At 45.7% G+C, this 12346-nt stretch overlaps 2 protein-coding genes across 2 annotated transcripts in view; one reads left to right on the top strand and one right to left on the bottom strand.

The window, feature by feature from the left end:
• The window catches only part of SLC6A19 (solute carrier family 6 member 19), a 338662-nt gene that overhangs the window by 158500 nt on the left and 167816 nt on the right, over nucleotides 1-12346 (top strand). The window lies entirely within an intron of this gene.
• Nucleotides 4605-9364, bottom strand: LOC141099712 (uncharacterized). Its single transcript, XM_073587682.1, has 2 exons — nucleotides 5849-9364; nucleotides 4605-5746 (listed from the first exon to the last, which is right to left on the bottom strand). The coding sequence occupies exons 1-2, from the start codon at nucleotides 6073-6075 to the stop codon at nucleotides 4771-4773; spliced, it is 1203 nt and encodes a 400-aa protein (XP_073443783.1). The 5' UTR covers nucleotides 6076-9364; the 3' UTR covers nucleotides 4605-4770.

Genomic DNA, 12346 nt, shown 5'->3' with positions numbered 1-12346 from the left:
CGGAGGTCCAATCGTCATCCTCATTATCAGGTGGCAGATCTCTACTGATTAAATCAGCCTCACTACCTCCTGTTACCACCAGAGGGAGCCTGGCAGGAGAACTCACAACTGGTGGACCAGAAAATGAACTCACAACAGTACCCCCCCTTGAGGAGGGGTCAACGAACCCTCATCCACGCCACCAGGCCGATCAGGATGGGCCCAGTGAAAAGCACAAACCAATCTATTGGCATGACTATCTGAGGCAGAGACCCAAGAATTATCCTCCTGGCCATAACCCTTCTATTTGACCAAATACTGGAGTCTCCGTCTAACCAAACGAGAATCCAATATTTTCTCTACCTCATATTCCACATTGCCTTCAACCAACACAGGGTCAGGAGGTGCTGCCATAGGCACCACTGGCTCAACAAACCTCTTCAACAGAGATTTGTGAAATACGTTATGGATCTTGAACGTAACTGGAAGAGCAAATCGAAAAGAAACAGGATTAAGAATCTCCAAAATCTTATAAGGTCCAATAAATCGTGGCTTAAATTTTGGAGATGCAACCTTCATAGGAATATTCTTAGACGACAACCAAACCATATCACCCACTTTAAACCGGGGACCAATGGTCCTATGCCGGTTGGAAAATCGCTGGGCCTTTTCCTGAGAGAGTGACAACTTATCCACCACTTGGTCCCATATCTGCTGCATTCTCTCAACCACACCTGGGCAAGACGAATATTCCACTTGCCCTGAAGAGAATCGAGGATGAAACCCAAAATTACAGAAAAAGGGTGACATCAAAGTGGCAGAACTAGCTCTATTGTTCAGTGCGAATTTGGCCAAGGGCAAAAATGAGATCCAATCATCCTGATCAGCAGATATAAGACTCCAAGGTCTGTTTTTTTCTCTCAGTCTATCCATTGGTTTGGGGATGAAACGCGGAGGAGAAGGATAACTGAATTCCCAGATTGGAACAAAAGGATTTCCAGAATCTGGAAACAAACTGGACTCCTCTGTCGCACACAATGTTCTCAGGAATCCCATGTAACCGAACCACCTGTTGTAAAAACAAGGGCACAAGCTCAGCGGAAGATGGCAACTTTGGGAGTGGTACAAGATGGACCATCTTCGAAAATCTATCACAAATCACCCAGATAACAGTCATCCTCTGAGAGACAGGAAGATCAGAAATAAAATCCATTGAGATATGGGTCCATGGCCTCTTGGGCACCGGCCCCGGCATCTCAGCAACCCACTAGAACGAGAACAGGGTTTAGACGGAGAACAAGTCCCACAGGACTGTACAAAATTCCTGAAATCACGAGATAAGGCAGGCCACCAAAAAGACTGACTCACCAAATCTCTGGTACCAAAAATACCTGGATGACCAGCCAATACGGAGCAATGAATTTCAGACATCACTCTCTCTCCACTGGTCAGGAACATACAATTTTCCCATAGGGCAACGCTCAGGTTTATCCTCCTGAAATTCCTCCAGGGCGCATCTCAAATCAGGCGAAATGGCAGAAAGAACTACCCCCTCACCTAGGATGGTAGTAGGCTCGGTCACACTAAGGGAATCGGCAAAGAAACTCCTAGAAAGGGCGTCTGCCTTAACATTCTTAGTGCCCGGAAGAAAAGAGACCACAAAATTAAAACGCGTGAAAAACAAGGCCCATCTAGCCTGTCTAGGATTCAAGCGTTTGGCCGACTCCAGGTAAATCAAATTCTTGTGATCGGTGAGGACCACAACTTGATGTCTAGCTCCCTCCAACCAATGTCTCCACTCCTCAAATGCCCATTTCATGGCCAACAATTCCCGATTCCCTACGTCATTGTTGCATTCAGATGGGGAGAACTTTCAAGAAAAGAAGGCACAGGGATTCATGTTAGAAGTCACAGGGTCTTTTTGGGACAAAACAGCTCCTGCACCAATCTCAGAAGCATCTACCTTTACCTAAAATGGAAGTGAGACATCAGGTTGCCATAAAACTGGAGCTGAAGTAAATCTCTGCTTAGGCTGGAGTCACACTAACCTGCGCAAAATACGCTCCGTATTTTACATGCGTAATACGGATCAATGACCACTAAATAGTGGTCCGTAGGTCATCCGTAAGCAAGGTGAGGTCGCGTATTTTGCGCATGTGTGTCTCCGTATGCAATCCGTATGCAATCCGTATGGCGAGATTTTCTCGCAGCCTTGCAAAATGGACATTTAACGGTTTTGAGGCCTGCAAACAATTTAAATCATTAGCCTGCACCCTATTTAGATACTCAGAAACAGGTGGCTGCCTACATTCTGTACATTTCTCACCTTGCTTTCACGAGGTGTGTTGGTGTTCTTTGTGCAGCATGTCAGAGGGTCTGACATTCAATACAACCGAGCAGGTTCTCTTTACCTGGCTTTTGTCACGGCGCTTTGGCCAACCATATCCTGTGATAGTGGATCCGCGGAGGAGGAGACGCATGTGGGTACATCCACTTTTGAGGCAACGACTCACAAGAGGGCATTTTCACCGCCTCTATTCGTCTCTGCGGGAGCATCTGGACAAATTTTACCAGTACTGTCGAATGAGCATTTCCACATTTGATCGCCTCTTGGAGACAGTGCGCCCTGGGATCACATTTCAGGACACTAGGATGCGCCAAGCCATATCTGCAGAGGAGCGACTTCTACTCACAATACGGTATGTACTCCACAACCACATTCTCTATGTTCATAATGTGTGTGTTAATTTATGTTTTTTGGCCTTCTTGGACAATGTTTAATACCCTCATCTTACTCAAAATATGTTTCACCTGACACAGCACAATGTTACATCTAATATGTACTGCATATCACTTATTCATTGTGCCACCAAATATGTGTGTGTTGTTCTCTCTCATTTCCTACCAAGTTTGGTCGGCATGTAACTGATTTTTTTTTACTTTAGCCATTCTAACCTGGACTATTTCTGTTGTTCTACAGCTTCCTGTCCACTGGCCTGTCTTATGCCGCCCTCCACCATGAGTTTCTCATTGGAAAGTCCACCATTTCAGGCATAGTGAGGTCTACATGTGCACAAATCTGGACAAGACTCCATCAGGTGTTCCTACCCGAGCCCAGGATGGAAGACTGGTTAAGGATTTCAAGGGACTTTGAGGAGGACTGCCAGTTTCCAAATTGTATTGGGGCCCTGGATGGCAAACATATCAGGGTGCGTAAGCCGCCGAACTCAGGGTCCCAATTCTTCAATTATAAGCAATACTTTTCTGTTGTATTGTTGGCTCTGGTAGACCCTCAATACAAGTTTATAATTGTTGACATTGGGGCCTATGGAAGGACGGGAGACTCTAGAGTCTTCAATACTTCCATAATGGGTCGGCGGCTACGCACCAACCAGTTGGATCTACCACCACCACGCCAGCTACCAGGCTCCCCCGAACAATCAGTCCCTTATGTCCTTGTGGCAGATGAGGCCTTTCAGTTATCACGTAATGTCATGAGGCCATATCCCCGGCGCAACCTTGACCACAGGCGCAGAATTTTTAACTTGCGCCTATCACGTGCTAGGCGACTGGTGGAGTGTTCCTTTGGGATTCTTTGTGCCAAATGGCGGGTACTCCAGTCTGCCATTCAGTTGAGTGAGCAAAATGTGAATGAAGTTGTGAAAGCCTGTGTTGTTCTGCATAACTTCACCAGGATACATGATTGCTCCTCCTCTGATGGTGTTGTGCGTAGGCCGGACAATGTGCGCAGGGTGAGACCACCTATCATCCCTCAACGTAGACCGCTCTCTGGCCTCAAAGTGCGTGATATATTCACTAATTACTTTATCTCACCTGAGGGGGCTACTTCTTGGCAAGAGAATGCTGTGTCTATGTTCTAATTTTTTTTTGGTCAAAGTGTGTCTAAATATATATTACTCAAGCCTTTTTATGATTCTATGAGTGTTTCTTTGCATTGGTTGGTGTCTGTTAGTATGTTGTGAGGGATAGTGAGAAATCACACAGAGACGTTAACTAGAGTAGACAAATTTTTAGTTTTGCCTTTTTTTTTTGGGTTTTGCTTAAAGGCAAACATAATTTTGCCATAACACAAATTTGGCAATGGCCAAAATGACCCTTTGGGCCTTCGTTAACTTGATGTAACATTAACATACCAGAAAAAAACTGCAACAAACATTATGCAATAACAACATTGCTGCATGCCTACATTAACCTGGATTAGGCAACAAAGGGTGAGCTCCATCACCAAAATAAAGTCAATAAGATAACACTCACATTTCCTCATAATGTTTTCCAAACATAGAAAGATTCCACCATGACAGGCAAGGCTACCTCACATCTTTCACACAGATATTACCTGTCTGTAGAACAGACAATATTTAAGCATGCTATACTGGAAAGGATAAAAATACAAAACTCACTTGTTAAGACATAGAGAATGCTGGTCGCCTCAAATTGGTTTACTAGAGAATGCTAATAACAAAGTTGACTACTTAACTAAAGGCAAGCACACCTTTCCTATGCATTAACAAGTGATTAGTGTATTTTCATCCTTTCAGGTAACAGTATAGCGCATTTAAATATTCTCTTTTATACACACATGTAATATCTGTGTGAAAGGCGTGAGGTAGCGTTGCCTGTCATGATGGATTGTTTCATATGTTTGGAAAACATTGTTTACAAATGTGAGTGTTAAATTATGTTCTAAATGTTGGTGAAGGAGAACACCTGTTTTTTTGTCTAGATTAGAAGCACCAGTTACATGTCACTGGACATCTCCAAAGTTTTGATTCATAAATCCTCATATGTAGGGGAAGGGGAACGGGGAGGAACAGCCTGTGGGTGCTGCTGGACATTGTGGCCAACATCGCCCTGTGTGGGGCCATACTGTTGCCCATGATGCTGTTGTTGTCCAGCCTCCTGGGCCTGTTGGTGATACTGGCCAGAATAATAATGATGGTGAGGGGCTTCTTGTTGGCTATGGTAGGCCCGTGGCTCATACCCACCAAGATAGCCAGATCGTCCCCAACCAGGTTGGGACCAGCCTCCAACACTGGGTGGGTACAAGTGGCCATATTGGTGGGGTTGGCTTGATGAAGACATTTGGGGCTGCGGAATAGAAGGATGGGTAGGGGGAGGAAGGGGTTGAGGTGTTGGCCCACGTATTAGGGGCTGTTCAGACCCTGCTTGAGCAAGCTTCTGTGTGGATGGTCTCATGCGCATTAAATTTCTTGGTGACAGCTGCCACCTCTCCAGAAATTCAAACACCTCATATGGGGTATTGGGGGGGGTGCTTGCATCAAGCAGGATCTGAATACATCCCCTAATACGGAGCCTGACCTTACGGGTAAGGGCACGGAGATAAAGGGTGAGGCTACGTGCATAGGCCTCCTCACCATCATCTGTAGTGACTCTGGACAAGTAATTCAGCACCCCAGTGTCCACATTGGTCCTGCTCTCTTGAATGGCGACCTGGCGCCTTCTTCTTATTCGCCGTGTTGCTAGAGCAGCCTGTGGGGAGGGCCTGATCTGGGCAGTTGGGCTGCTGCTCAAGTTGCCCATCTCTTCCAGGATGGGTGAGGTTGCAGCTGCAGACCGTCCTGGTGGTGTGTTGTGTCGGGCAGCCATTGTGTGCTCTTGTGATGCCTCCTCTTCAGACATCCTTCTTGTAGGGGGAGAAGATGGGCCAGCCACCTCATCCCCTACAGGATCAATAACGGGCTCTGCCTCTGAGGCCGTTCCTCGATCCGTAAGGTTGGATTGAGTTCTGTTATGAAATAGAACAGAGGCAAAAATACATCAATATTTTTGTCCCTGTAAAGTATTTGTGTAATGTTTTTGTGTCATGTGGTGTGAGGTATGTACTTACGGTCTCAGAGCCAGAATTGGGGCGAGGAAGTTCAGCCGGTCATAATATATATATTTCCGCTTGACATGGCCAGCATCCCCACTCCTGGACCGCTGCTGGCGTTCCCGGCGGTACTGGTCCCGGATGCTTCTCCACCATTTCATCACATCTTCCACTGCAATGTGACAGGAAAGATTGTCAAAATCACATATTTGAGAGGTCACATTTTCAAACAGTAGTCTAGGCATTGGGCCTTATGGGGTGTGCGTTCTACCCATGGTGGCATATGTAATTGGGCCGATACCCAGGGTCTCATTAGCTCCCCTGAAACTAATTTTTGTGGCTAGGAGGATGAGGAGCTTGTGGCCTAAACCCCTAATTATGGCTGTGTGAAGCCACGTGTCACATCCTAATGTAACGGCCTCATGAGGCTAAAATTACATGCCCAGGAAGGGGGGGGGGCTGATTGTAGAGTCATTTTATAGCGCGCGCTAACGTTAATTACATTTTTATGGGTGCACTTACGAATTTTCTGCTGCTCATCACGTGGTCTGTCACCGAAGTCATGGTACATCTGGCGACAGATGCGCCTCCATGACGCCTCCTTTCTTGTGCGGTTCGCATAGTTTGCGTCGCGTGGGTCCCATATTTCTGGACGCTCCTGCACCAGCACAATTAGCATCTCCACATTTATGTAAGTGGACGCCATGCTGCTGCTGTACTCCGTGGAGGCGTACTTCCTGGATGTCTGGAGCGCTTTTTGAGCTCATTTGCATGTCTACGCTTCCTGATGATGGATTGGCCCATTTCATGTTCACCAGCCAAAAGACCTGCGTATTGCTCGCAGGTCACACGTGTGTTCAGTGTGTAATCCGTATTTTTTGCGCACCCATAGACTTGCATTGGCGTGCTACGGGCGTAGTACGCTGACAATCGCAGCATGCTGCGAGTGGCACGGAGCGGAGGATCCGGAGGAGAAATATACGCCTGGTGCGAGTGACCCCATAGAGAATCATCGGTCCGTGTCTAATGCGTGCTTTTTGCGCCTCTCACGCACCCGTATTCCTCGCCAGTGTGACTCCGGCCTAAAGCTCCTGAAATGCTGAGACAGCCTCAGGAGACCAATTCAGCACATCAGCGCCCTTCTTGGTCAGATCAGTCAGTGGTTTGACAATACAAGAAAAATTACCTATAAATTTACGATAGAAATTAGCAAAACCCAAAAACTTCTGGAGGGCCTTCAAAGAAGTAGGCTGAACCCAATCATAAATGCCTGTACCTTGGTCGGGTCCATTTCAATAGTCGATGGAGACAAGATAAATCCCAAAAATGAAATCCTCTGTACACCAAAGAGGCATTTCGATCCCTTAACAAACAGGGAATTCTCCCTCAAAAGCCGGAACACAGTCCGGACGTGTTCCACGTGAGAATCCTAATCACTAGAAAAGATCAAAATATCATCCAGATTGATGATCAAAAACTTATCCACAAAGTCACGGAAAATATCCTTCTTAAAGGACTGGAAGACAGAAGGGGCATTAGTGAGCCCAAAAGGCATCACCAGGTACTCAAAATGTCCCTCCGGAGTATTAAACGCCGTCTTCCATTCATCCCCGTGCTTGATGTGAATAAGATTATACGCCCCCCTGAGGTCAAGCTTAGTAAACCAGCAGGCACTCTTAACTCTGGAGAATAAATCAGACATCAGAGGTAACGGGTACTGATATTTAACCGTCATCTTGTTAAGGGAACGATAATCAATACACGGTCTTAATGAACCATCTTTCTTGGCCACAAAAAAAACCCCAGCACCTAAAGGTGACGAGGATCATCTAATATGACCCTTCTCCAACGACTCCTTAATATAGGATCGCATAGCATCATGTTCGGGTACTGATAAGTTGAAAAGCCGACCCTTGGGAAATTTACACCCAGGCATCAACTCAATTGCACACAACTCCTATGAGGAGGCAAAGACGCAGACTTGCTCTCACTAAATTCATCAGAAAAATCAGCTAGATAATCAGGAATATCATGAGACTGAGGAGAGGTGGATAAAACAGGAGTGTCCCTAAGAACACATTGACAACCCCAACTCACCACAGACCTAGATTTTCAATCCAAAACTGGATTATGAGTTTGCAACCAAGGAAAACCCAGAACAATAGTATCATGCAAATTATGCAGCACCAAAAATTTACAATTTTCTTGGTGGTCTGGGGCAACTCACATTGTCACTTGGGTCCAAAACTGAGGTTTATTCTCCGCCAAAGGAGTAGCATCAATACCCCTCAAAGGAATAGGCGTCCGCAGAGGCGTCATGGAAAAACCACAACGTTTAGCAAAGTCCAAATCCATCAGATTCAACGCTGCTCCTGAATCCACAAAAGCCTTCGTTGAAAACGTGGATAAGGAGCAGATCAGTGTAATTGCCAAAAGAAACTTAGGTTGTACACTGCCCACAGCAAATGTGTGTGCAAAGCGTTTCTCTCATTTAGGGCAGACAGAAATAGTATGAGAGACGTCTCCACAGAAAAAACACAGCTTATTACGCCTTCTAAACTCCTGACATTGCGCCCTAGACAAAACCCCATCACATTGCATAGGTTCAGACGTTTGTTCAAAAGGTGGCAGCGCCTCCCGTGTAGTTTTACGTTCACGTAAACGTCAATCAACTTGAATGGCTAATGACATAGAATCATCCAGACCAGAGGGAACAGGAAATTCCACCATAACATCTTTTATGGTCTCTGATAAACCCTTCCGAAAGAGAGCTGCCAATGCACTATCATTCCATGTAGTAAGGACCGCCCTGTTGTGAGCTCATTTTCAGGTTTGCCTCTGGCTTCTGGTGAGGGTTATGGAGCTGGCTGTGCTGACAGAGGAGTAGTGAGTTCTCTATCTGGACTCCCTCTGTTGGTGAAGGGAGGTAATGAAGCTGATCTAAATGGCAGAGACCAGCCACCTGAGGAAGAGGACTGCGATTGGACATCAGGAGTTTCTTATTGGATTTAAGGCAGCCGACTCCCTAGTTTCTTGCTGGTGATTTTTCCTGACTGTGGCTCCTGGTTTCCAGTTTGGTTCCTGCCTTCCTAAAGCTGTTTTCTCTGCTATTGTTCATATGAGTTTTTGTCTGGTTTACTTAGTTTTTGTGTTCAGCCAGCCCTGGCTGAATCCCCATTTTGTCTCTGATCAGTTGATCTCTTTTGCTCTGTCTTCAGAATATACCTGAGTGCTGATATAGTGATTTTCAGGGCCTTTTTCTATCAGACGTGTTGGACATTCTTTTTGGCAGGGTTTTTTGCGTGATTGCAGACAGCAGCTTTTCTTTCCTGTCCTTTCTAGTTAGTGAGGGCCCCATTGTTTGCTCAGCCTATCTTTCTACCTGTGTCTGTGTTTTCATCTTATTTCACCGACAATACATGTTGGGGGCTGTCTATTGCTTTGGGGTCTGCTCTGGGGCAGGTTAGATTTTCCCTTTCTTTCTTTAGGCTTATTTAGTTCTCCAGCCATGACGAGGTGTCTAGGACCACCGTAGGCGCGCTCCACGGCTACTGCTAGTTGTTGTGGATAGGATCAGGGGTCTGCAAGCCGCTAGTTACCAACCTCTCCGGTTTTCTGGGCTTAGCTTGCTTTTTGTTTTTTCCTCTTCGGTGACTCATTCATAACACTGCCCACTTTCGGAATTTTTGACAGTATAACTCTGCAGAATCCCGACCCTGGTTTAATGCCAACAGGGTTCTCTCAGCTTGATCAACAGCATTAGGTTCATCATACAACAACCCCAAGGCTTGAAAAAATGCATCCACATTAGTCAGAATAGGATTTTCAGGTGTCAGAGAAAAAGCCCAATCCTGGGGATCGCTGCGCAGCAAGGAGATGACAATTTTAACCTGCTGCACAGAGCTCCCCGATGAGTTAGGTTTCAAGGCAAGAAATAATTTACAATTATTCTTAAAATTCAGAAATTTAGACCAATCCCCTGAAAACACATCAGGAGTAGGGATCTTAGGTTCAGCAGCATGTGACTGAATGAGGTACGTGGAAATTCCCTGTACTTCAGCAGCAAGTTGCTCCACATGATCAGACAATTGCTTAATCTCCATTAGGAAAAAAATCCTCCTACGGCCCCAGAAAAAAAGAGGAAAAAATATAAAAAAAAAAAATTCTGACACTTTTTTAACAACTTTTTCCTGCTTTTGAGTACCCTAGAATCTGCGGTATGGATGGTGATTCTGTTATGAATGGGTCACCGAGGAGAAAAAAAAAAGCTAAGTCACAGAAAACCAGAGAGGTTGGTAACTATGCAGATTGCAGATCCCTGATCTTAACCACACAACTAGCAGCAGCCGTGGAGCATACTTATGATGATCCTAGATGCTTCGTCACAGCCGGAGAACTACATAAGCCTGAAGCAAGAAAAGGGGAAAACTAACTGCCCCAGAGCAGGCCCCAAAGGAAAGACAGCCCCCACACATGTATTGACGGTGAAACAAGATCAAAGCACAAACACAGGCAGGAAAATAGGCTGAGCAAACGATGGGACCCAAACTAACTAGAAAGGATAGGAAAGGAAAGACACTGTCTGCAATCTGCAAAAAACCCTACAAAAATAATGTCCAACACTTCTGATAGCAAAATTAACTCTGAAGTCACTAGACTTCTCCCACTATATCAGCACTCTGAAATATTCTGAGACAGGGCAAAAAGGCCAATCTAATAAGGGACAAAAAGCAAATTGGCAAATACAGGTAAATAAGAGTGGAAATTCAGCACAGCCCCAGCCAGGGCTGGCTGACCACGCAAAAAACTGAATAGACCAACAAAATCAAGTGTGAACATTAGCAGAAAAACTTAGCTTTAGATGACTGGAACAGAGCTGAAAACCAAGACCTGACAAGCCAGAAGGAATCACCAGCACCAGAATAGGGAATCGGCTGTCTTAAGTCCAGTCTGAGATTCCGGAGGTCCAATCGTCATCCTCATTATCAGGTGGCAGATCTCTACTGATTCAATCAGCCACACTACCTCCTGTTACCACCAGAGGGAGCCTGGCAGAAGAACTCACAACTGGTGGACCAGAAAATGAACTCACAACAGTTCTTATTCTGAGCACAGTGTTGGTTCCAGCACCGAGGCCATTTTAGCCCCATTCTGTGACACTGCATACATGTCCTATTTTTCTTTAGGGACATTTACATACTACTCATTTTATTGGGGGTTTATATGTGCCTTTATATGTATATTTCTTGTGCTGACACTGAGCTGTGAGATACACTAAGGAAAAAGGGAGAAAATGAGGGTATCGATTATTATGTAATTTTTGTACTCATTTTGTACTACTTTTTGATATGATTTCACTATTATGATACTAATAAAATTCTTGCTATTTTATATGCTCCGCTGTCGTCCTATTCTTCATGCATATATGGAGCTTGAGCCTTTTTTCTAGTGTATGTGTGCCAATTGGCACTTTTTGCCTCTGTACGTATCATGCTGCCTGGTTTTCTTCTCATATACATAGAGTGGGTACAGAAAGAATTCAGACCCCTTTAAATTTTTGACTCTTTGCTTCATTGCAGCCATTTGTTAAATTCAAAAAAGTTTATTTTTGTTGGCAGCGGATTACTCACAATACTCTCCAAGTGTGTGACAACAGAGCTTCTTTATCCAGGAGCAAACAGGAACAATATATTATAAGCTTAATAGATCAGTAATAAATCATTTGTGTGTATCTATCTGTGCAGCATTTACAGCAGGCTGCTTCTCTCATACACAGACACAGGAAAAACAGGAAATAGTTACATGCTCTCCCTGTGTGAACCTCAGGGAGGTTTTTTGTTCTAACTTTATAAACAGCATACAAATCTAGCAATTGAACACTCATAGACAGGAATGGAGTCGTTGCGTCAAACATCTTTCAACATCACCACTGAACAACTACTTATCCTGTTAGGCTAGTTTCACACTAGCGTTTTTGAGCGCAGCGACGGCCTGCGCACGGCCGCCACTAAGCCACGCCCCTGCCGCGCCTCCGCCGGTAGCTCCGCCTACCGGCGCATGACGCTGCATGCGCCCTGCGTCCCCCATCTTTATCACTGGGGGAGCAGGCCGTGCGCAGTATGCGTTTGGCGGTGCATGCGTCCTTTTGACGGTGCGCCGACCTGCGCCAAATGCAACCTGCTGCAGTTTGGTTGCGCTGGCGCACCATTAAAAAGGCGCATGCGCCGCCAAACGCATACTGCACACGGTCTGCGCCCCCAGTGATAAAGATAGGGGATGCAGGGCGCATGCAGCGTCATGCGCCGGTAGGCGGAGCTACCGGCGGAGGCGCGGCAGGGGGCGGGGCTTAGCGGTGGCCGTGCGCAGGCCGTCGCTGCGCTCAAAAACGCTAGTGTGAAACTAGCCTTAGTCCTATTGCGGTTCTGAAGACCACAAACTTGGCTCTTGATAATGGCTTTGTCATACCATCAGCTATCATCTTGTCAGACTCGCAATAAACTCGAGTACACCACGTTC

The sequence above is a fragment of the Dendrobates tinctorius genome, unplaced genomic scaffold (genome assembly GCF_039654945.1).
Source record: "Dendrobates tinctorius isolate UK_male_01 unplaced genomic scaffold, ASM3965494v1 ptg000102l, whole genome shotgun sequence".
NCBI lineage: Eukaryota > Metazoa > Chordata > Amphibia > Anura > Dendrobatidae > Dendrobates > Dendrobates tinctorius.
The sequence above is the reverse complement of the archived record's forward strand: the minus strand, read 5'-3'. Positions and strand labels throughout refer to the sequence as shown.